Consider the following 26,252-nt stretch of genomic DNA (forward strand, 5'->3'; position numbering starts at 1 on the left):
GCGCCTTCCTCCACGGACCCTTCGTCGTCTTGCCCATCGGCGAACATCGAGTAGGAACTGTCCTGGCTCACTATGCCATCCACTGAGTCCACGGTCAGTGGTGGGACAGTGGTGGCAGACCCACCGAGAATGGCATGCAGTGCCTCGTAGAAGCGGCATGTCTGGGGCTGTGCTCCGGAGCGTCCGTTTGCCGCTCTGACTTTTTGATAGCCTTGCCTCAGGTCCTTGACTTTCACGCGGCACTGCATCGCATCCCGGCTGTATCCTTTCTGTGTCATGGCTTGGGAGACCTTCTCGAAGGTCTTTGCATTACGCTTGTTGGAGCGCAGCTCCGACAGCACAGACTCCTCGCCCCACACAGCGATCAGATCCTGGACTTCCCGGTCTGTCCATGCTGGGGATCTCTTTCTATTCTTGCATTGGGCTGACTCCTCTGCTGGAGAGCTCTGCATCGTTGCAGGTGCTGCGGAGCTCGCCCCGATGTCCAGCCAGGACGTCAGATTCAAAGTGCCCAGACAGGAAAATGAATTCAAATTTTCCCGGGTCATTTCCTGTGTGGCTGGTCAGAGAATCCAAGCTCCGACTGCTGTCCAGAGCGTCAACAGAGTGGTGCACTGTGGGATAGCTCCCGGAGCTACTAAGTTCGATTTGCATCCACACCTAGCCTAATTCGAGCTAGCAAGTGCGAATTTAGCGTTACTCCACCTGTCGGGGTGGAGTACCAAATTCGAACTAAGGAGCCCCCTAGTTCGAATTAAATGGCTTCCTGGTGTGGACGGTTGAGCGATTAGTTCGAATTAACGCTGCTAAATTCGATTTAAGATCCTAGTGTAGACCAGGCCTATATGATCTTTCTGGAGTCCAACTTGATGAGATACTACTATTTTGATGACAGTTCTGTGACGGTGGGGGGACCAGGTCCAGAGGCCCCCTGCACCAGAATAGAGCAGAGAGAATTCCTCCAGGCAGCCTAGAGTGGCTGAGATGAGCAGCCAATCAGAGGGACTGATGGAGCAGCCAATACAGGGCCTGAAGGCAGAGCAGCAAAGTTCAATTGCTATGTGCGGTTTGAGGAGTGAAGACCGGATGCCTGTCTGGCAGGAAGAGCAGCACGACCAGCAGCAGGTCAGTGCAGGCAGGCTGAAGCCCAGGGGAACTGAGCACAGAACCTGTCCAGGCCAGTGAGGGTACCGAGATGGGCACTGCTGGTCTGGTTGAAGACTGAGCCATGGGAGCCTGATGAAATACCATCAGCTGCAGGTACTGAGATGAGCTTGGGCTGGTTGGTTGAAGAAGGCAGTGCCTCTGGAAGAAGCCCTAGAACCATGGCCCCACACCAGTGCTGAGATAAGAAGTTGGTTCTGCATACCCCAGAAGTGGGGACAGTGTATGTGGCTCAACTGGAGGGCTGAGTTGCTGAAGATCTGCCAAGAGACCCATCAGCCGGGAGTGGGTGCTTGTGAGAGGCGGGTGCCACCGCGGTGTAAGAACTAAAACCAAAAGCAGGCTCATACTCAACCGACCAAAGGGGGCTGTCCGTGAGAGGTGGTTGCTGCCCCCCAAAAAGACAGTGATTGCAGATATATCAGCCAGAGAAAACAGGGCACTTGTGTAACTTGTGTTACAAGTACCTAGAGTAGTTTCATAGAATCATAGAATCTCAGGGTTGGAAGGGACCTCAGGAGGTCATCTAGTCCAACCCCCTGCTCAAAGCAGGACCAACTTGTATTAACTTCTATCTTGAGTAGAACTGTTGGTGACTTTGTAAGGATTTTTTTTTCTTTTTTTATACAGCTTGTGTAAATAGAAAAGGGGATTGGGAAGAGTTTTCTTCCCAATTCTAATACTGAATCAGTCTGTGACCTTAAGCGTGTCCCTTTTAACTTCCCTGTGTCTCAATTTACCCACTTAAAACATGTCTAATAATATTTATCTCAGAAATGTGTCTCGTAATTTAATTATTTTTAAAGACCTTAAAATGTAGGACTTGATTAATCAATGTCTTTACTCCAGTTTTATGCTAATTATTATAGATTTCATTGACGTTAGAGCTGCATAAAACTGGAATAACTCACTGATGAATCTGGCCCATGAAATATAGCCATGCCACGAAGGGAAAATTATTATTGAAGTTTCTTCTAACTTTGGACCACAAACACTAAAGTGATTGTCAGAATCATATGGTGATTGCATGGTGTCCCAAAAGGGCAGAGTTAAGGTTGTTTGAATGTCCTATTTGTGTGTTTGAATACCTTATCATGTTTGGATTTCCTTTAAGAGTAACTCTTTCCTGACTTTGTAATGCTTGGTTTGGGATAATTGCAACATTTCTAAAATAGGTTTACCCTTATGTTAATGGTATGTACTCTCAGCCTTAACTCTATTTTAATTTAAGTTGTTGTTTTTTATACTATAGTTTGTTCTTTAGTGCCATTGTTCATGTAGTCTTACCTGTGGGCAATGCATCTCTCTTGTTCTCTTTGTATCCTTTGACTCACTAGCATTATGCGGTTTTCTGCAATGCAGCATATCTCTGAGTATCCATGACCATAAGCAATGTATCTTTTTTTCTCTACAGGAGTTTTAGAAATTGTTTTGGCACATAGGTTTATTTCAGCAGGTGTGATAGTATGTTGGGAGAGATGGTGTATTGGCTCTCTGCGGCAGTGCTGAAACACCAACTTCCTGCAAAAGAGATAAGGGTTATTCAGGCTGACCACATAAAACCATTATTTGGCATCTATGCCCTAGTGCAACAATCCAACTAACTGATGAGTGGGCACCATGCCATCTGAGCAGATGTGCTTGAATGTACAGAGCCAAAAGAGAATGTATGTGCATCAAGTGTGGATGTTGATGGCAGGCTTCCCAGCCAGTGATGTCTTAACAACTAAATGTCCTGAGTTCTTACATCTCTAGTTAAAGGGATGCCAGCGTTACTTGGGATTAACTTTCAAAGAGTAAAAATAAAAAGTTGTAAAGAACTTTTGAATAGGTCGCATTAGACAAGAAGTGAAGGTAGAGACAAAACATAATGGAGTTTCTACCTCCTAACTTCTCTGAGGACTAGAATGTGCTAATGCCAGCTCCTTTACTGCATCCTGAATACTGCAGAACCATGGCTAAATCATGGGAGATGGTGCATAAGCACTATTCTGGTGTAATGAAACCTTGACAGATTTGTTCAGAAGAAGTATGGTTGTAGGTATTTACTCTTGCTATACGTGTGCACAGTCAAATATTGATTAATAAAGAAAATACTTGTAGTACATTGCATTCTTTAAATATGTGCAATCCGTTTTTATTAATGATACATATAGATTTTCTGATTTCAGTGCAAAATGTACATTTTCAAATGCTACATTGTTTGCTTCAAGAATTTAGTTATGCCTGTTTTGTTTTTTTGTTTTGTACCTTTTAGGGCTATTGAATGAAGGAATTCTTTTTAGTTTATTGGTGTCACAGCTGTCGTTAATAGTTCATCCAATGATTTTGCAGATTTTTAAAGAAACTCTAATGCTATACTGACCCACATTGATTTGTCAAACCCCTCGTTTACTGAAGTTCAGTTGTATCCCTTGAGAACTCCACTACGCTCCTGTAGTCTCAGCCTTCTAGGGCAATGAAGAGAATTCTGGCCAGCTCTGCAGACCAGTTGGCTTTATACCAGTGGTGGGCAAGCTGCGACCCGTCTGGGAAATCCGCTGTCGGGCCGTCAGACCATTTGTTTCCATTTGCACAGCTGCCTGCAGCGCCCAGTGGCCGCGGGTTGCCCATCACTGCCTTAAACAGTTGTGCTATCTAAAGCCCCTTTACAGCTGGACAGTTTGCAAAGTCACCAGTAATCGTTCTCTTTGCTGTTCTCTGGCGGATGAAGTGCAGCATTTGTAGCTGTCTGATCCTTCTCAACACAGCCAACATCTCTCAATTCAGGACTGCCAGCCAGCAGGCTTTGGAGCTCTTTGTGTGCTGTCCCCCACCCCTGGAATGTAAACTTTTCAAAGTATCTTAGCTCGCTCTCACTGACTTACACAACCTGGATTTTCCAAACTTTTTGAGTGGCCTTGATAACTTAAGAAAACTGCTGTTGTACAGAACTATGTATAGAACAGGGATCTGCAACCTTTGGCCCATGGCCCGCCAGGACCAGGCCAGTTTGTTTACCTACCACTCCACAGGTTTGGCCGATCGTGGCTCCCACTGGCTGCGGTTCACCGCTCCAGGCCAATGGGGGCTGTGGGAAGTGGCAGCCAGCACATCCCTTGGCCCAAGCCACTTCCCGCAGCCCTCATTGGCCTGGAGCTGTGAACCGCGGCCAGTGGGAGCCACAATCGGCTGAACCTGCGGACGCAACAGGTAAACAAACCAGCCCGCCAGGGTACTTACCCTGGTGGGCCACATGCCAGAGGTTGCCGATCCCTGGTATAGAATGAGGAAAGACTCTGTACTTCCTCTTCCTGCGCACCCCCCACCCACCCACAAGTGCTGGAACTAGGGATGCTGTGGTTGCTGCCCTCCCCCTCGCTTGAAGTAGTAATTGTGATGCTGTACCCCATAATGCTTTATGGGAATATGACATAACTGGAATAGGTTTTGTGCTGGCTGTGCCATATAACATATCTCTGTAAAGGTTATGGTCTACACTATCTATTCATCCTATTTGTAGACATATATCATTTTGTACTGGAGGTAAAGAATATTGGCTGTATACTTGCTTGATTTCTAAGTAAGCTTTGTGAGGCATTTGGTCAGCTTCCTTAGGAAGGAATTCGCAAGGTTAAGTACCCGATCAGGAAGCACTTGGGGAACAATGCATCTTGGAATGCTCCAATCCACATAAGAAGTCTTCCTGAAGACATACAAGATACAATGTGGACAATGGCTTCTGCCTGTAAAGACTGTGAGTCATGCATGGACATGTGACTTGCCCAGGTGACTCCAGAATTCCATCTTGGAGCTGGACTTTGCATAGGAGTGAGGAGGGGGTCTACACCCACAAGAGAACCCTCCATTTGGCCTTTAGCTGGCTAAAGAGAGAGCATCTCCACCCCCCAGGATACTTGGAAGAAACTGGAACAAAGAGCAGTGACTGCAAGGGGTGTGAGTGATTGCTGGACCCAGGCTAAAAGGAGATTAGTCTGTAAAAGGGAGCATTCTGGAACTGGTGAGGATCTTATCTGTAGTCAGTTTGATTAGAAATAGATCTGCGCATTTTATTTTATTTTGCTTGGAGACTTACTTTGTTCTGTCTGTTACTACTTGGAATCACTTAAATCCTAGTTTCTGTATTTAATAAAATCACTTTTTACTTATTAATTGACCCAGAGTATGTATTAATACCTGGGGGAGCAAACAGCCGTGCAAATCTCTATCAGTGTTATAGAGGGCGAACAATTTATGAGTTTACCCTGCATAAGCTTTATCCAGGGTAAAATGGATTTATTTGGGTTTAGACCCCATTCGGAGTTGGGCATCTGAGTGTTAAAGACAAGCACACTTCTCTGAGCTGCTTTCAGGTAAACTTGCAGCTTTGGGGCAAGTAATTCAGACTCTGGGTCTGTGTTGGAGCTGTCTGGCTCAGCAAGACAGGGTGCTGGAGTCCTGAGCTGGCAGGGAAAGCAGGGATAGAAGTAGTCTTGGCACATCGGGTGGCAGCTCCCAAGGGGGTTTATGTGATCCAACCCATCACAGTAATAACAACCCAAATACATGCTTTCCACCTTCAGCACCCCAAGATAAAAATGTTGAAGAGAATTCCTTCTATATGAAGTTATTAGAACGTGTTTTTAAGATCAGACAGCCTAGCCTAGGTAAAGGTGATAAACAGATCTGTCCTAGACAAAGGAATGTGGGTTTACTTCATCTTACAAATGAGCAGTAAACAAGCCATTGAGCTAAACTGGAAGGGATTTTCCTGCATCTGACCTCAAGAGACCTTCCTGACTTGTAAGACAAAAACATCCCTTTGGGGATATAAGGAACAGAGAGAGACTCCAACTGTATCCTTAGTTTTAGGAGACAAAGAAACCAAGCAATTTGATCTCCGTGATGGGTGCTGGCTAGCAAAAGCTGGAAATGAGTTGGTGAGGAGCTATCTTGAAGAAAACTGTATCTTGCTAGATTAAGTTTTAATCTTTTAGTTGCATGGTTTGCTTGTAACCAGATCTACCTATATCCCTATTACTTGTTATCACTTTATCCATGATTCTTTTCTTAATAGACTTGTTTTGCTTTCATATAAACCATCAGTGCTGTGTACGTTCAGTAATGTGTGTGCTTCTAGCAAGCTGACAGGCTGGATTATTTTACTGTCTCTCTACAGGCAGTGATCTTAACCCTTTCTCTGTGAGGGTCCAGAGGGAGGGACTGGTTCCAGAAGTAGGATGAATTCAGGGCTGGAAGCATACTAAGATCAGCCTGCAAGGAGTAACCAGATTGGGCAAAGCCAGGATGAAGCTTGCAGGCTGCTGACAGGCTGTTGGGGCCAGAGCCCTGGACCAAAGTGGCTCAGCCACAAGAGAGCCAGGATTATAAGGCAGACAGCAACCAAACTCCTTACTGGCCTGGGTGAACCCCAAAATATCACAACTGAATCGGCAAAGACAGTGCATAAGGTCTTAGGAAAAAAAAGAATAATTTATTCATGTATACAGTGGAGGAGAATGATTCCCTAAATCATTACTCAACGATTTACTCAAATATCCAACAATCCTAAGTGGCACTCAGACACTATTATGATAGGCATCAATATAAGAATCTAGATAAATGTCAGTAGAGCTCTATTCCTAGCTAAGATTCTACTGATTGTATCTCTTTCTTTCTGTTAAAAATTAATACTGGAAGATTTTTGGATCTCATTACTTGTATATTTTATCAGAAAGTTTAAATTGGTACAGCTGCTAAAAGCTCTATTCATATAAAACTCCATGACTGAATCATAATCATGATTCTTGTTTCTAAATTTCTTTGAAACAAGCCCTAGGCACTAGAAATGTGGTCTATTTTTCTCCCTTGTAATACTCCTAGATCTAGCTGCAAAACAAAATAAAAAAATCATCCATGTTCTATGTTTCTTCCTGCATTTAAAAGCTCTTACATGGAAAAAAACACATTTGCAAAAAATTAGGATGTCATGATTTCAATTCCATTAAATCTGTATACCTTTTCAAGCATTGGGATTTCATTGAAAACCAATCCCTTCAGCTGTTTCTATGAAGATTATTCTTCTGTATGTTTTGCAAAGTTTAGTAAGCACTGAAGAAATAGGCACTGCACTCTTTTTTAACATAATGTGCACCCAACTCAGAGGAAGTTAGCTTTCTGGAAATATCTATCTGGATGTGTTGGAGGCTTATACAATTTATTAACATAGCCACTCACATGACCTGTATCATGATATCTAAAGATACATGTTACCTGCTATATTGATATGCTAAAAAACTGGCAAAACAATTATTCAGACACCTATTCTATACAGGGATGGTTATTGTAAGAAAGATGGGTATAGAACAAAACATTAAGCAAATGCTTAACTGATTACCTGTACCATCTTTCTGTTTTTATAGAATTTATTAAATAGCCTTAATGACAGCAGCTAATAGTATAGGATATAAGAAGGCAAAAATGGTATTGGGCTATGATTTGGCTACATAAATTTTTAAAAAATGGTGGCTATATAACCATTAAAATTTTTAGAAACAAATTACACAGACACAATAGAAAATAATATATGTACTCAATTACTGTCTTGGGAAGGTGACTTTGTTTACATTTTTGACTAAATGACCCTCAGAATAGGGCCTGGCTTGTGCCAATTAGTTATCCGCTCTGGTGTTGTTGCTAACATAATGGAGAAAAAACACTCCAAAGCTAGATTACAAAACATTTTGTTAAATTACTTGCATTCCAATTCACCAAGGTCTCCTTCCCAATAGATCTGTGGTAGTCAACCCTTTTAACCTATTTGGCAGTGAATATTAGCCCAGCATCTAACTAATATGTCTAACTGCCTAAAATAAGCTCCTACATTCATGAAGCCTATGTAGACTGGGCAGGAGCGGCTCTAGCCATTTCGCCACCCCAAGCACGGCGGCACGCCGCGGGGGGCGCTCTGCCGGTCACCGGTCCAGCGGCTCTGGGGGACCTCCCGCAGACGTGCCTGCGGAGGGTCCGCTGGTCCCGCAGCTCCGGTGAACCTCCCGCAGGTGTGCCTGCGGATGCTCCTCCGAAGCCGCGGGACCAGCAGACCCTCCGCAGGAACGCCTGCGGTAGGTCCACCGGAGCCACCTGCCACCCTCTCGGCGACCAGCAGAGCGCCCCCCGCAGCATGCCGCCCCAAGCACGCGCTTGGCGTGCTGGGGCCTGGAGCCGCCCCTGAGACTGAGTGCAGTATAAGAAACTTGCATACTTGGTCTCATTTTTTGTCTGTATAAGGACATAAAATGAACTTGAAAGACAGTATGAAACTATTATGGTAGACACACGTACAATTCTACAATCTTAGTTAACGGTAACTTGTAGTACTCTTGATTGGAACTTGTTCCAAAACAAAGGCTCACAGTAACTCTGCGACAACCTTTACAGAACATACACAAGCGTGTAAACTTCCTTATTTATTGGGCACTCCATTTCAAGAAGTGGTCAACTGGCTGATCTGGTTCGTCACCCAAAAGAAAGTCACTGTGTTACTTACCACACAACAATTCAGCTGCAGCTTTCAGCTAAGTTTCTGCTCACAGTAAGAGATGACACTGCAAACACAGAAGGATTGAAGGATGGACATGACTATAGGCTTTTCCCAATACAATAGTGGGTGACCCAAATTGGTGGAAAATAGAAAGACGGTTAAAGGTACCTATCCAAAAAAAGGTACTTGACGTAACCAAGAAGACTTGTGGTTGGCTGATTTAGGACCTGTCTTCTACCTTCTAAGTTTAGTTTTTGAGAATCAATGTGCTGAAGGAGACAGGACACTTTATCTTATTTCTGTTTCATAGAATTGAAAGGGACCTCAGAAGATCATCTAGTCCAACCCCCTGCTCAAAGCAGGACCAATACCTAGATAGATTTTTACCCCAGTTCCCTAAATGGCCCCCTCAAGGATTAAACTCCCAACTCTGGGTTTAGCAGGCCAGTGCTCAAACCACTGAGCTATCCCTCCCCCTGTTTGAGTCCTCTCCTTGGAGGTGCTGGCATAGAGCAATCAGATGATGATGACATACACTTCTTGCAAAGATTCATGTGTTCCACCAAAATGAGAGTCGGCCTCTCTGACTATCCAATCAGGAAATGAGACATGAGGTTTTGAATTCTTACAATTGAGGCTGGAGTTTTCCAGTCTCTGTGTAACACACAAGCTGGTGTGACAAGACATAAGACATGTTAGGCCATAGCTGTTGGTACTACCATCTTGGTACATATGTTGAACACTAGTTGGTTTACTCCAGTCAGCAATTTACCTCCACAAGTTGCTTTCCCTGGGCCCTTTTGTGGTATAACACTTGGCCAATTTTGCAGTTATGCTTGCTCAAGTTGCAGTTTCTCCAACAATACTCTTCTAGCTGCTGAAATGTCCATTTTAAAGTTCATATAATTTATAAAGGCCCTCCATATTCCTGATGCTCTTTAAACTTGTTTTAACAATCCATTAAACAATGCAAAGTGTGGCAAATTGCCGGCACTATTATGATGGGTCTCGCGCTTTCTCTTCTTTGGGGGGGGTTCAGGGTGCCATTTCTTGCCCCTGAATTGGAATATTAACTGCCCCACTAGTGTCCTAGAGGAGGGGAGTGGAGAGGGAGGGACCTGGGCCCGCCCTCTACTCCAGGTCCTAGCCCAGGGGCCCTGAGGATAGTGGTAAACCACTTGAACTGACGGTTCCTTCCCTTGGGCTACTTCCCTCTCCTGCCCTTCAGCTTGTGGGGGCTTCCTGCCCTCCCTCTGTACAAACCAGGTGCCCCTTACCTAGGGTCTAGGACTTCTTAGCCCACCGCAGCACTTCTCCAAACTGTCCTCCGCTTCCCTTCAAACTGTTCTCTGCTCCAACACCAATCCTCTCTGCTCCAACTCCTTCAAACTGTTCTCTGCTCCAATACCAATCCTTTCTGCTCCAAACTGTTCTCTGCTCCAACACCAATCCTTTCTGCTCCAACTCCTCCCCTCTCTGATTGAAGCAGGGTTTTTTATCATGTGAATGGCTGCAGGTGCTCTAATTGGCTTCAGGTGCTCTAGTTAATCTATAGCAAACTTTCTTCCCCTTACAGGGAATAAGGCTCCCTTCTAACCCTCTCCTGCTGCCCTTTGGCCATGCTGTATCACAAAAGTCACTTCAAAACCTGTTGTTCTCCAGCAGGCTGGAACAGCTGTATAAATCTTCCATTTCTGTTCTCCTTGTTTTAACAACAATGGTAGGGCCTATGTATGATGGGGCTGAGTCCATGCATTATTAACCAGTTACATTTCTGATTATTCCACTCTGTGGTCAAGTGTCCTTATAAACATATTACTTGGTTTACTGCCTCCTTCAGCACAGGTTTTTTAACTAATTTGATAGGAGATTGCAAATATTATACTGACTTCTTCACTATTACTTAAACTACAAAAAATCTATATGAATGCAACTTTTCTTTTCTACAGCACTGCCCATGAAGTAAATACTTTCAGTAAAGTTTGCAATATCTTGCCAAAAGTTGCATCTCTTGGATTTAACTTCCCTTTTATAGATATTTTAATTATCATATTAGAATTCTTCAAGTTCCCCATTTTACTACTTTATCTGGCGTGTCATATATCAAAGTTTGGTATTTATTGATTTTTTTTTTCATTCAGAGACCAGGAAAAAATGGGAAGTCTCCCTAGCTACACCAGTATTACACTCTTGTGAAAGGTTGTAACATTCTGAGTTTCCTCTGATTATTGAACAAATCTAGCTGTTAGACTGTGGGTTTTTGTTCTCTCAGCCCTCAGTTCTGTGTTTTCTAAAAGGTTTTGATGCTTGAGCAATTCTTAATAGTCAGAACTCATGATTTTTGGGACCTTAGTTTCTACATTACACAATCTTTTCTTTTAGTATGGTGACTTACTAGCAGTCAATAATTGTTGCTTATTCACCTTATCTTGATTTCCACATTGTCCTGCAGATATTTGCAAGAATTCAAAATTGTCCCATTTTGAATTGGGATAAAAAGTTAAAATGTTAAAACTATTCACAAACTGAATAATAAATAAAATATTTTGGGTAAGTCAAAATATTTTGTTGTGATAATTTGAATTTAATTTGAATTCAGATTTTCTTTTTCATTAACCTTTCTCAGGCTCATTAGCTTAAATTTTTTAAACAAAAAGTAATTTTGAACCAGGAAACGAATTTTTCATGGAGAAAATGTCAAAATGAAACATTTCAATAAATCTTAAACTTTTAACATGACATTTTTTTCAAGTTGGGAAAGTTGTCCAGCCTGACCCTGTTTTGTAACCAGTTTTAGTTTTGATCAAATCAGCATTTTGATAAAAAAAATTGTGACCACCCCAATAGTGAAGAACACACCAATCTTAACTTAACTTTACCTACTCAACTTGCATAAAAACTCCCTTTCCCCTCCTATCATAGACTGCACATTTTATGGAAGTGATGTACAACATTTTCTGAAATACTTTTTCAAATATTCCTGTGACGAGTACACTTTATACAATATAATATCTACACTAGTCATCTTCATGTAGGACAACTCCCATGATTGTAGTACCAGAATTGAGGGATATAGCCTGTTCTGAAAGTATAGATATGGGGAAAAAAGAAGGAGGTGTTGTGCTACATGCCAAGAATGTATACACTTGGTCCAAGGGGAAGTGAGCAACAGGCCTCCTGAGAGTCTTTGGGTGAGGATAATAAGGGAAAAGAACAGTAGTGATGTTATAGTAGGGTCTATTATAGGCCACCAAATCAGCAAAGGAAATGGATGAGCCATTCTAAAAGGAGGTAACAAGATTAGCTAATACACATGAGCTAGTATTAATGGGGAATTTTAACTTCCCTGATATCTGTGGGAAGACTGTTACAGCAAAACATAATACGTCCTGCAAATTCTTAGTACGTGTAGAGGACAACTTTCTAAATCAGAAAGTTGAGGAAACAACTAAGGAGTTGTCCATTTTGGATCTGGTTTTGACCAACGGGGATGAATTAGTTGTGAATGTGAAGGTGTTCGGGAACTTGGGAGGAAATGATCATGATCTGGTAGAATTCAATATCCTATGGAAAGGAAGGCATGAGAACTGCAATACAAAGACACTGGAGGTCAGAAAGGCAGATTTCAACTGACTCAGAAATAGTAGGCCAGGTCCCATGGAAAGACCAATTAGGAAGAAAAGGAGTTGAAGGGGACTGGCAGTTCTTAAATGATGTAATATTTGAGGCTCAACATCAAGCTATTCCGATGCAGAGGAAAGATAGGAGCCACAGGAAACCAATGTGGCTGCACGAGTTGCTTTTTAGGTATCTAAAAACCAAAAGGGATACATACAGGAAATGAAAGGAGAAGGATGTCACCAAGGAAGTATACATGGGAATAGCACAACTATGTAGAGACAAAATCCAGAAAGCTAAGGCAAAGAATGAGTTACAGCTTGCAAGGAATGTTAGAGACAACAGGATGTAGTTCTTCAAATACGTCAGATAAAAAAGAACCATCAAGGACCACGTGGGTCCGCTGTTCAGTGGAGAAGGTGAACTGGTAACGGAAGATGACAGGAAGACAGAGTTGTTCCATGCTTGCTTTGCTTCAGTCGTCTCACAAAAAATCACATGTGACCAGATGACTAGCAAAGTTACCATAGACTATACAGGGAAGGGATACAGATTGGGATAAGTAAAGAACTCATCAGAGATGTTCTGACTAAAATGAATGAATTCAAATCAGCAGGGCCAGATTCCAATCACCTGAAGTAATTAGCTGAAGAAATCTCAGAGCCACTAGCGATAATATTTACAAACTCATGGATGACAGGAGAGGTCCTGGAAAACTGGAGAAGAGCTAATGTAGTTCCCATCTTTGAAAGTGGGGGAGGGGAGAAAAGAAGGGGCCAAGGCACTATAGACCAGTCAGCATGACTTCAATACCTGGAAAGCTACTAGAGAAATGTATAAAACATTTAATTTGCAAGTACCTGGAGGATGAAGGGGTAAATCACTAGCAGCTAGCATGGATTTACCAAGAACAAATCATTCCAAACCAGCCTGATTTCCTCCTTTGACAGAGTAATTGATTTGGTGGATAGGGGAAGTGTGGTGGACATAATATACCTGGACTTAATCAAGGCTTTTAACACAGCCCCACATGATATTCTCATAAGTAAGCTGGAGAAATGTGGGCTCAACAGAACTACCATTAAGTGGGTATATAATTGGTTAAACAACTGCAAACAAAGAGTAATTAATGGAATGATGTCAGATTGGAAGGAGGTCTCAAGTGGGGTTTCACAGGAATCTGTTCTGTGTCCAGTGTTGTTTAACTTCTTTATTACTGATGTGGATGTAGGTATAGAGAGCATACTGATCAAATTTCCAGATGACACAAAGCTAGGGAGGGTGCTAAGAAATTGGAGTATAGAGCTGAAATTCAGAGGGATGATGATAAATTGGAGAACTGGGCAACAAAATGAAATTCAACAAAGACCAGTGTAAGGTGCTACACTTAGGGAAGAAAAACCAGATGACAAATACAAAATGGGGGAAACCTGGCTTGGCAACAGCACTGCTGAGAAGGATCTGGGAGTTGTGGTGGATCATAACCTCAATGTGAGTCAGCAATGTGATGCTGTTGCAAAAAAGAAAATGCAATTTTAGATTGCATTAACAGAGGCATAGCATGCAAGTCATGAGAGGTGATAGCACCGTAGAGCAGTACTGGTTTAGGCCTCAGCTGGAACACTGTGTCCAATTTTGGCCTCCAATGTATAGAAAGGATGTAGAGAAACTGGAAAGGCTCCAGAGGCGAGCAACAAAGAAGATCAAAGGGGTGGAATGCCAGCCCTATGAGCAAAGGGGTGGAATGCCAGCCCTATGAGCAAAGGGTATGTTTAGTTTGGAAAAGAGGAGATTAACGGGGGGATATCATAGCAGTCTTCAGATAATTGAAAGGCTGCTAGTGAAAAAATGGAGAAAAGTTGTTCTCTTTTACCATAGAGGGCACGACAAGAGGCAATGGGTTGAAACTACAGCATAGCAGATTTAGATTAAATCTCAGGAAAAACTTCCTTAGGACATTGGAACAGACTCCATTGGGAGGTTGTGGTGGCTTCTTCAGTGGAGATTTTCGAAAGGAGGCTGGATAGCCATATGTCTTGGATGGTTTAGACAGAACAAATCCTGCATCTTGATGGGTTAGACTAGATTTGTGGTCCCTACTAACCCTATCATTCTATGTGCTAAACTTGTGAAGCACATCCCTCAGCCTGTGCCACTTCCCACAGCCTCCATTGGCCTGGAACTGCGAACTGCAGCCAGTGGGAGCTGCTATCGGCCAAACCTGAGGACGCTGCAGGTAAACAAACCGTCCCAAGCCGCCAGCAGATTTTCCTGATGGGCTGCATGCCAAAGGTTGCCGATCCCTGAACTAGACAGTCACTACACACTCGAATGAACTGTCACAGAAAGGATGTCTTTTATCACTTATCAGCAGTGGGCAAACTTTTTTTCACAAAATGATCACTGACCTTTCAGTCCTCATTCTCAAAGGAAATGTGCACCAACACCTTCAAAAAAGAAGTCTGGGAGCTTAAATTCATAACATTGCTAGATGCTAAAAATCATGGACTGAACAGAGATGCTGGATTTATGGCTTATTGCAACAATCTGTAATCCACTAACAGCATCCCCTCCAGCTGCCTCCCCTGCTTTCCTTTCCCCGCTATGACTGGAGAAGTATTGACATGCCACTTCACCTTGAAATGTGTTAACCAGTTATGCTAAACAATCTACTCCACCTTGTATTTAGCTGTGGCACTGAGTACATATCCCAGATCTGAAGAAGAGCTCTGTGGAGACTTGAAATCCTGTCTCTCTCACTCTCAGACATTGGTCCAATAAAAGATATTACCTCACCCACCTTGTTTCTCTAATATCCTGGGACCAACATGGCTATAATAACACTGCATAGTGCTGACCTAGTCCATCTAGAGAGTCATATATGAACATAAATATTGTCTCTTAACTATGAAGGCAGAGTGAATTGTATTGATCAATGTCTCTCAAGGTTTCAAGGAAGCCCTACTAACCATAGGTAGGTTTGGCAAATAGGTTTCTGGGTGACAGTTCTAAGTGTTTGATAGACTCTCTTGCAGAGCTGCAGTGGTAAGCTGAGAGCAGAGATGAAGGACTGGAAAATGTATGCAGGAGTCAGACATCTGGTATGAACCAGATGCTGTACCAGCACTCCTCTGAAGATTTAATTCTCCAGAATCCCAGATTTCATTTCATTTTTTTTGTGGGGGTGGGGGAAGGGCAGAGAGTCTCTTACTGTTATGGTTGTGACTAAAACCTAAAAAATGTGAACTGAGTGTAAACAATGCAAGGATATCCATGTGAGTGTGCAGGGAACTTGGGGCAATAGTTCTGAGAAGTCTGAACTGCCCCATTCAACTCAATAAGATGCCAACTCAGATGTCACTTTATTATATTAATATCGATAATGTCGTTTAAATTATTTCATTCCTCAGAAAAGATGAGAGGGAGGATAACACTCTTGCTCAGTTTACTATGAAGTCTCATTTTGGTGCCATAAGTTGGCAGTGTTTGGATGAGCTCTATTACCTTTTTTTTTCTTTCACAATCAACATGGAGCTAAAGTCAGAGTCCAGTAGAGCCCAGAGAACGTACATGAGCACATTCTAAACATCTGCACAACTTATAGTGAGTGTCTTCTCATTTTGGAAAGTCACATGGGAAGAGCTGATTTTGTGGGTGGAGCTTGGAAGAGTACCATCATCTATTGCCCCTTCCCCATCTGACTGCTGAGTATTGCAGCTGCTATAGCATATGTTTTCAGCTTAATTGAGAGAAATTTGCCATTTTAAATATGTAAAAATATAACAAACCAATCCTTTGAACACACAGAGCATCAGAATTTAATGTTGCTTTTTCAGTTATAGAGGCATAAGAACATAAGAACAGCCATACTGGGTCAGACCAAAGGTCCATCAAGCCCAATATCCTGTCCTCTGACAGTGGCCAATGGCAGGTGCCCCAAAGGGAATGAACAGACAGGTTATCATCAAGTGATCCATGCCCTGTCACCCAATCCCAGCTTCTGTCAAACAGAGGCTTGGGACACCATTCCTGCCCATCCTGGCTAATAGCCATTGATGAACCTATCCTCCATGAATCTATCTAGCTCCCTTTTGAATCCCGCTATAGTATTGGCTTTCACAGCACTCTCTGGCAAGGAGTTCCAGAGGTTGACGGTATGTTGCATGAAAAAATACTTTCTTGTGTTTGTTTTAAACCTGCTACCTATTAATTTCATTTGGTGGCCCCTTGTTCTTGTATTATGCGAAGGAGTAAATAACACTTCCTTATTTACTTTCTCTAAACCACTCATGATTTTATAGAGCTCTATCATATCCCATCTTAGTCGCCTCTTTTCCAAGCTGAAAAGTCCCAGTCTTATTAATCTCTCCTCATATGGAAGCCGTTCTATACCCCTAATCATTTTCGTTGCCCTTTTCTGAACCTTTTCCAATTCCAATATATCTTTTTTGAGATGGGGAGACCACATCTGCATGCATTATTCAAGGCATCATAACGATTTCTGAGGAACACATGCTCTTTGTCTGAGGATTTTCAAAATGATATTCAAAGGATCAGTCTCCAAATTTGTTTTCACTTAAAAGGTATAAGGGAGTTTCTTTCCATATGGGGAGGTAACATGGCAAGGACATTGGACGCAGGAAGTCCAGAGACCGGGCTTCTATTGATAACTTTGCCACTGAGTATGGAACTAAAACGAGTAATTTAATCTCTCTATGCTTAACTCTCCTGGTCTGAAAAATATAAGTCATTTTCTTCTTATCAGATGCAGAGCTCATCAAGCCGATATGTCGCAGCCTCATCAGTGAAGTGCAGAGCTCACAGACCAAATCTGGTCAGAGGGCATCAGATCTGGTCAGAGAGCAGTTGTCAGTGATGTGACATTGTCTGTTTTTGGCCACAGCTGCACGTGGGATCCTCTCAATGGCTCCAGATGTGAAAGCTGGCTATATATTGACCCTGGCCCATTTGAAATCAATTCAGAAGGGCCCATGAGCACATGGTAAATCTAAGTCAGATATACCTATGTTTGGGTCAATAACAGATTGCAGACCATTATTCATGCCACATTGATGTGTCAGAGAAATCTGAGCAGGGCAAGTGAGCCCACAAGTGCACCCTTGGGTAGTCAAAGAGGTCCATGTATAGTGGTAGGCTTGGGTATGCCCTGATCATCTCAACCATTCTGTCTGTAACATCAACGCGATAGACGTGTGGAGGAATGATGTTAACACAAGAGCTACAGTACTGATGTGGGCGAATCATACAGTTATGATGCACATGTTGAGTGTAGTGTGTGTCAACCTAGCTTGACATAAGATGAATGGAGCTAGACTGCAGCCTGGTATTCTGCTGTAGAGTAACAGAGGGCTAAACCAGGTGATTGGAGAACTGGAGCATTTTATCCCCATGAAGTGCCAGCCAATTTGCTTAGAAGATTGGTATGGTCCTTCACCTTAGCCACAGATTTCTTCAGGTGGTTAAGATATGTGAGAGATCTAGGATTTCTCTTAGACTGGGTGGGATTTGAGTTTCAAGCACTGTCCATTGTGGAAGAAATTCCGTTCTTGGCCTGCTCTGGCATTGTAAAAATGGAACATACTCAAAACTTTTTATGATAATGACTTTTAACACTCAAATGCCTGTTTATTATTCCTAAAGCTAGTTTCAGATTTTTCAAGTTTATCAAGTTGCTCTAGGTTTTGCTGTCTCACCAGCTCAGAATGCTTTACTTCCTGTATAGCTGTGGCTAGGGTTAAAGCTCACTTCAGTTGTACCTGATGTGAAACATTTTTTTTTCTGTGAACCCAGCCTATCTCTGATACTGATATGTTTTTAATTCCAAAAATCAGTTTTCAGCCAGTATATGCAGAACTCTTATAAAACATTCAACATTTTTCCTCTGATTCTTGAATTCTCTGGTGAAAGCATGCTCTTTCATAAGCCATATTTCTCTGGAGTATAAAGAGATGCATCAAACTTAGCCAGAACCCTTCCATAGTCATCTCCGTGATTGTCTTCAGTAAAGTCAAAGGGCTTGGCTACACTTACAATTTGCAGCGCTGGGAGTTACAGCGCTGGTCATGCAGCTGTGTAGGGCCAGCGCTGGAGTGTGGCCACACTGACAGCTACCAGCGCTGCAGTGTGGCCACACTTGCAGCACTTTCCAGCGCTGTATTGAGAGGTGCATTGTGGGCAGCTATCCCACAGAGCACCTCGTCCCATTTTGGTGCTGAGTATTGTGGGAAGGGGAAGGAAGTGTGCGGGTCATTCCGCTTCCTGTTTGCCAGCGCCCCGTGGTGCATCGCTTCACATCCCAGCATTCACTCTTTCCGGCAGCGTTTGGCGCCATTGTGAGTGTCTTTCTGTTTTACTCTCTGTGTGAATCGCGATTTCTGTGGCAAATGGAGCCCGAGCTGCTGAGGACTGTGCTGATGAGTGTCGCCAGCACAACACGTTTGGCAGTCGAGCTATTCCTTCAGCTCCAAAGTGACAGTGAGGAGTCTGACGATGATATCGATATCGATTCTCCTGCCGCGTGTGACACCAAAGTGCTTGTGGCATTCACAGAAATGCTCAGCACCGTTGAACGCCGCTTTTGGGCTCGGGAAACAAGCACTGAGTGGTGGGATCACATCGTCATGGAAGTCTGGGATGACGAGCAGTGGCTGCAGAACTTTCGTATGAGAAAAGCCACTTTCATGGGACTGTGTGCTGAGCTCGCCCCCACTCTGCGGCGCAAGGACACAAGATTGAGAGCTGCCCTGACGGTGGAAAAGCGGGTGGCTATTGCAATCTGGAAGCTGGCAACTCCAGACAGCTACCGGTCGGTCGGGAACCAGTTTGGTGTGGGAAAGTCGACCGTGGGAATCGTTTTGATGCAAGTTTGCAAGGCAATTAATCGCATCCTGCTAAGAAAGACCGTGACTCTGGGGAGCGTGCAGGACATTGTGGATGGCTTTGCACAAATGGGTTTCCCTAACTGTGGAGGGGCGATAGATGGGACGCATATTCCTATTCTGGCCCCCCCACCTGGCATCAGAGTACGTTAATCGTAAGGGGTATTTCTCTATGGTTCTCCAGGCGCTTGTGGATCACCGCGGGCGTTTCATTGACATTTACACAGGCTGGCCTGGAAAGGTGCATGATGCACGCATCTTTCGGAACAGTGGCCTGTTCAGGAAGATGCAGGCAGGGACTTTTTTCCCAGACAGGAAGATCACAGTAGGGGATGTCGAAATGCCCACTGTGATCCTTGGAGACCCCGCGTACCCGTTACTGCCTTGGCTCATGAAACCCTATACAGGGAAGCTTGACAGGAGCAAGGACCGGTTCAACTACAGGCTGAGCCGGTGCAGAATGACTGTGGAGTGTGCTTTTGGGCGTTTAAAAGCCCGCTGGAGATGTCTGTATGGGAAGCTAGACTTGGGGGAAAGCAGCATCCCCGCGGTTATATGCGCTTGCTGTACCCTCCATAATATTTGTGAAGGGAAGGGTGAAACATTCAGTGAGGCATGGACCACCGAGGTTCAAGTTCTGGAGGCTGAATATGCACAGCCAGAGAGCAGGGCTAATAGAGAGGCCCAGCACAGGGCTACAAGGATTAGGGATGCCTTGAGGGAAGAATTTGAGGCTGAAAGCCAACAGTAATGTTTGCTGCCTTGCATGGGAGTGAATTGCACTGTTTACACTGTTATTCTATTATCCCTAAAATGATTTGCAGTGCCTCTTTCTTTACTGGGCTAAGGTATCTTTCACTATCTGCTATAATAAAGACTGTTTTCAAAGCCAAGAATTGTTTTATTGAAAAGAAGAAAACTTCCTTGACAGACAGACAGACACACAACATTTCATGAACACAAGAGGGCAGGGGTGTGGGTTGGTGAACTGTACAGTCACAAGTTTGCATATGTCCTGTCTGGATTGCTGTTTAATGAATCCTGCACTTCAGGGTGCATATACTGCATGGTGATGGGGGTTGAATGCAGAGGGTAAGGGTGGTAGGTATCAGGGCTGGTTGGTGAACGTACAGGTGTTGGAGGCAGCTGGTGGTGGTAAGAACCTGGCTGCTGGGGAAAGGTGGTTTGAGCTGACATTGGGGCACAAGGCAAAAAGGACGGGGCGGGTGGGGGAGTAGCACGGTAGTGCTCTGCTTGCATGGCAACGAGTGACTCTATAGAGTCCGCTTGGCGCTCCAGGATGCTTAGCAGCCGCTCCGTGCTTTTCCTCTTGGCCACTGCATTTCTCTGCCGGTTCCTGCTTTCCCTCTGGCGGATCTTGCTTTCTTTCTCTCTCCACTCCTTCAAGTCTTTACTCTCTCGAGCAGAGTGATGAAGAACAGTTTTCAGCATGTCCTCTTTGCTCTTGCAGGGATTTTTTCTCAAATTTTGAAGCCTCTGTGATGTTGAACATCTGGGCAGTCCAGTAGTCAAGGTCACTGTAGAAACACAGAAATGACAACATTTAACACGGGCAGCATTGTATCCACTATCTCCAGACATGAATTGTTACACTGAGGGAGTTCTCACTTTAGCATTCTTTTCCCCACACGCATAACACAACAGAAGCCACGAAATGGTGAGTGAGGGGTGCTTATAGAAGTGGGGCTTGAGTGATAGAGGGGAGCTGGTTGCTTCGGGTAATCTGGAGTGCTAGAGGGGTTGAGTGAAGATGCAGATGCAGGGGTGATCTTATCTCCCTATCTCTTCACTAAAGAGTCTCCCAACATTTTTCACAGGACTTAATCCTGGAAGATGTTTCCCTACTGCGAGTCACTAGGGAACAGCGGGAGGCTCTTTTAGAGCAATGTGGATTCCGCCCGGGACCCTATGCGGCGTGCCTGTGTTCAGAAATGGTCCCCCCACCACTGGCAGCAGAGTGGCGCGGACGCGTCACCGTCACTGGGACAAGGGACACAGTGGCTCTGCCTATAAACCTGCACAGGCATATTGCCCACGCTCTGGATGAAGCTTTTGCTGAGATAACTGAAGCAGATTACCGCGACGTGATAGACCACATCAACGGGCTATTCCACATCTAGAGGCTGGCATGCATGCAGCCATAACCCCCCTTCCTCTCCAGAAACATTTCCACCCAGAAAATAAAAGCCGCTTACCGGTAACCCGCTCCTCTGCTTGTCCTTCTGCAACTGCTGGCTGCTGCGATTGGGTACTTTCCTCCTGGCTTGAGAAGAGCTCCTGGCTGCATGCCCACTCTGGGGTGTCTTCCCCCATCCCAGTAGCTTCACTCGTGGTTTCCTCTCCCCCCCCCCGCCGCCTCCTCCGCCTCCTCCTCCTGTCCCCCAGCCTGCTCAGAAGTGTCCATCGTTATCCTGGGATTGGCAGTGGGGTCACCCCCAAGTATCTCGTCCATCTCCCTGTAAAAACGGCAGGTCGTGGGGGCAGCTCCGGATCGTCGATTCCCCTCTCGGGCTTTGTAATAGGCACTCCGCAGCTCTTTAACTTTCACCCTGCATTGTAGTGCGTCCCGATCATGGCCCCTATCCAGCATGGCCCTTGATATCTGCTCAAAGATATCGTAATTCCTACGGCCGGAGCGCAGCTGTGCCTGAACAGATTCCTCACCCCAAACACTGATGAGGTCCTGCAATTCACCAGTGCTCCATGCTGGGGCTCGTTTGCCGCGTGGAGGCATGGTCACCTGTAACTGATTAACTGATTGCACTCCACACCTGGCTGCAGCAAACAGGAAGGAGATTTTTAAATTTCCCGGGGCATTTAAAGGGCGGGTCACCTGAGGCAAGAGCAGTAGAGTGCAAACTGATGTGCAGAGTGGCTGCACAGGAATTCTGGGATAACTCCTTATTCCCTGGAGGACAATTAAAGCGCTGGTGAGTGTCCACACCTGCTGAGCAGCGCTGGATCACCAGCGCTGCACTCCTTATACCCCTGCCGGGATGGGTTTTCAGCCAGCGCTGCAACCAGGGAGTTGCAGCGCTGGTTGTGCCCTGCAAGTGTGGACGGGGTGTTGTTGCAGCGCTGGAAAGCCTCCACCAGCGCTGCAACTTGTAAGTGTAGCCAAGCCCAAAGGGTTTAAAGATATGCTCTGACTGCTTTCCCATAGCATAAATTAATGAAGATACCTGTACATCTCCAGTTTCTTTATGCAGCTTTTTTGCAATTTGAAATCTTGCAAAAATACTGCTTCCAGTCTGTCCATTGTGAAGGTTTGTCAAAGATGAAGTTCTCTGGGGCATTGAAGAGTGGCATATTGATGATTCCATTACAACTTATGCCATCTTTATGCAACTCTTTTCACTGAAGGAAAGAATTTTGATTGGCTTCATGGATCAGTGCCGATGTTCCTCACAAATTAGGAATAACTGTAATCAGCATGTAAATCTTCCATTTTAGCCTTCCAGCTATATTTCTTTTCAGTATAGACTTTCACAATAGCAAGATGGCAATTCTCTCCTGGTTGTAGGTATTGCCACCTGGTGACATCTTCTGTCTGGTAGTAGTCAAAGGTGTGCTCATTGAGGTTGTTGGCTTGTTGATTTCTGGCTGTTGTATCTTCGTGGTGGTCGCTGTCAGATAGTGCAGCTCCTTAGAACTCCCAGATAGGGGAAAAAGCCAGACAACTCTGGCTCCTTGAAGATTTCTTATAAAATGTTTCTAATTAACTACATATAATAGACAGCACCAGAGGGATTTGTTCCTTGTTGCAGACCTTCAGTGTCGAATTTCCAAAATGATTAGCTGAAGCTCATGAGACAAAAAGCGGCATTTATGATTGCATGTGATCCAGAGATAAGAGATGTGCCAGATCCGAAGCAGTTGAAATAACTGCCAGTGGGGAATGGGAGCATCCTTGTTTTTCGAGATAATTATGCTCAATACTCATCTCCAAATATTCAGTTAGCAAACACTTAACATGACATTTTCACAAGTAGGGGGTCTTTAAAATAATTTGAAAGCTTTTTGTTGTGGTTGTCCATTAATAGCAGATGTTTGTTTTTAAAAGTTCTAAAATTCAGATGTTGGCAATTTGAATGATTGTGACTAGACAGTTGAGAAAAAGAAGTTATGTTTTTATTTTAAGCATAAGACGCTCTGCTACCACAAATAAATCCAAAGTGGCTTACTGCATTGAATTGATCCATCACTGTGTGCTTACTTTACAAGGTATCTTTTAAATCAGCTACTGTATGAATACAACATGGAAACAGAATTTAGAATCTTCAACTCAGACTATCTCCACCAGAGTGCATGTATAAATAATATAAAAAATAAAATAAGAAGGTTATGTTTGTGAAGCCTTAATTTTGCCCTCTTCTTGCTTTGGCATATCTGACCTTTGGCATTGGATAGTAACAGTGCTGTATTGTGAAGCAGCCTGCAATAGACTGAATAGCTCAGTATACCATTACTGAACAGGTGCCTTCTTATTGGCTTAAGGTTGGATTTTTAAAAACACTGACATGACTTAGTCCCATTGACTTCCATTTTGAAAATCCCATCCTTAGAGAATGGACTTGTATTATCTATAAATCAGAAATCAGCTTGCTCATAAAGAGTAATCTAAACCTTAAATCTAAACATTTATTTAGTCTGCTAGACTAAAGCTTTATTTGTTATCATTTTAAGCAAAGGTTGCCTATCCAGTAGTCTGGCTGGCTGGCAGGCTGACAATGATTTAATTATCGGTAATGTACAAATTAATAGCTTTATGTAAATGTCTTGATATGGTCACATGCAAGAATTTTCAAATAAAGTTAGAACAAGATTATGGAGGCCGATGCTTCAGGTAGAAAGTGGTATGACAGACCATATGCAAATGATGAAATATCACATTGAGAAGTACAAGCAACACACCACAGGATTAAAGGAATATAATGTGTATGGCTTGAGGAAAAGGAAACAAAACAAAGGGGAATGTGATAATTTTGTGAACTCTTGAGAGGCAGAGGACATGGATGGCATAACAAGGGGAAATGGCCTTGAACTAAAACTGGGCGGGGAAGAGGGAATAGTTTATATTATATTGGTTTATGAAACAACTCTCACATACGTAATATCATGGGCCCATAGAATAAAAATACCAAACACACAGAATTAAATCAGGAGTAACTAGCAAATAGGAATAAGTCATTAGAAAATCGTTTGCAGATGTTAAGGTTTATTAGACATTGGAATAATTTATCAAGGGAATATTTTGAGGCACTAACACTAGGCATGACGAGACAACAGGTCAGAAATTAGCGTAGAAGATCTTCAGTATGGTAGGGAAGTGGCATATTCAAACCTAGAATGTATGATGTCTCCATTAATGCAAAAATGTCACCATATATATAAATGTGGATAGAAAGGCAGAAAGGAAGTGTACCTCCTTTACTCTCACAAAATATGCATTTTAGAAAATAGATAACACAAATCATTGAACAGGTTTTGCTTAAGCTTTTCTACCTTCACTGTCCAGTATAATTCAAACTCAGATGAAAATGAACATTTTCAATGTTGTATTAAAATGAACATTGTGAACAGGATGCCAAATAGTTTTGTGTAATGGTTTGAAATGCCATAAAATATATTTACAGTGAGGCAGCTAGAATTCCCTCTGGATTCCTCACCAACATGATAACACAACTAAAGAAGAAAAATCTTCCAGATATTCCATCTCAGGTGTGGTACAGAGTCAAGTACATGCTGGGATAGGATTTGGGAATTTAGTGAGTGCCATTTGAATAAGCATATAGTGCAGATGCAGGCACTAAACCACACTTAGGTAATGCCAAAATGTGTCTCATTGCTTTGATACTAAGATTCTTCCATAACTAGGAATACAACAAAATCAAAATGAATTTGAACATTAAATTTCAGGACCATCGCCTCTCCTGGGATGCAGAATTTCTAATGTGAATAAGCACTAAGCAGCTTTCACCAGTTTGTGGCTAGGGAAAAGGAAACATTTCTTCTTGCTTTTATTTGCAAAATGTTTTCACTCAGCTCCACTGTATTTATAGTCTCTCTCTTTTGTGTCTGTCTGAGACTTGGACAAACAGTTTAAGCTTTATTTAAGTTTAACTCATCTGATTGCAGAATTAATAATGTATTATTTCTCTCTTCTTCTCCTGCAGTATGCTGTCTGGCTAGTCTTCTGGGTCACATGGAATGTGTTTGTTATCTGCTTCTACTTGGAGGCTGGGGATCTTTCAAAGGTAATTTACCATCTGATATGTCTAAGCCATCAGTACATTATTAACATGCCCCCATTCAGAGGCTAAGTCTTTTGCTACTTATCCTCTTGGCATCATTTAAATGAGTTCGCATGATGGAAATTTCGCATATGCCATATATATTACCATTCCACATCCCAGACAACTGAGGTATTTTGTTTTTTATATCAACTATACTTTTAAAGGAAAACTCACTTTCTTCTGGTAGCAATTCAGTTCAAATGCCACCTTTGGGAGAGATACTAATCAGATTTTATAAATACAAAGGGAGATTTTCACAATTGCTGTCTCAAGGGTAAACATGTTCTTTCTGTATCATTTAAGTTGCTTATTGCTTTGCTGAATTCTTTCCAGGGGCCTATACTGCAATGTAATAATGGTAAAACAAGGTATCACTGGTTAAATTAAAATGTAAACTGAGATGTCAGGATAGACTGGATTGTGGAATCGACCTCAGTTTGTTACTCAGAATCCTAGATGACCCAAGAAAAAATTCACAGAAAAGAAGGCATTTTTCACTCTTATTTCACTGTGTAAGTGCTGCCTCTCAAAGCACTCCCCAGAATACAAGTTCAATGTACTGTTCAACCATATCTTGTATTCCCATGTGTGCTGCTCCTGCAAAAGACTGGATTAAATCCTAGGCTATGTCTACACGTAAGACGCTGCAGTGGCACAATTGTAGCACTGCAACTGTGCGCCATTGTATCACTTCAGTGTTGTAAGTTTTCAGTTTAAACCAGCCCCTCGTCC

At 43.3% G+C, this 26,252-nt stretch overlaps 1 protein-coding gene across 2 annotated transcripts in view; it reads left to right on the forward strand.

Moving 5' to 3' along the window:
* The window catches only part of NKAIN2 (sodium/potassium transporting ATPase interacting 2), an 819,309-nt gene that overhangs the window by 408,964 nt on the left and 384,093 nt on the right, over positions 1-26,252 (forward strand). For both annotated transcript variants that reach the window (XM_045008616.1, XM_045008617.1), the window contains one exon: positions 25,401-25,481. In XM_045008616.1, the coding sequence (XP_044864551.1) occupies positions 25,401-25,481 (81 nt within the window). The remainder of the gene's footprint in view (positions 1-25,400; positions 25,482-26,252) is intronic.

The sequence above is a fragment of the Mauremys mutica genome, chromosome 3, assembly GCF_020497125.1.
Source record: "Mauremys mutica isolate MM-2020 ecotype Southern chromosome 3, ASM2049712v1, whole genome shotgun sequence".
NCBI lineage: Eukaryota > Metazoa > Chordata > Testudines > Geoemydidae > Mauremys > Mauremys mutica.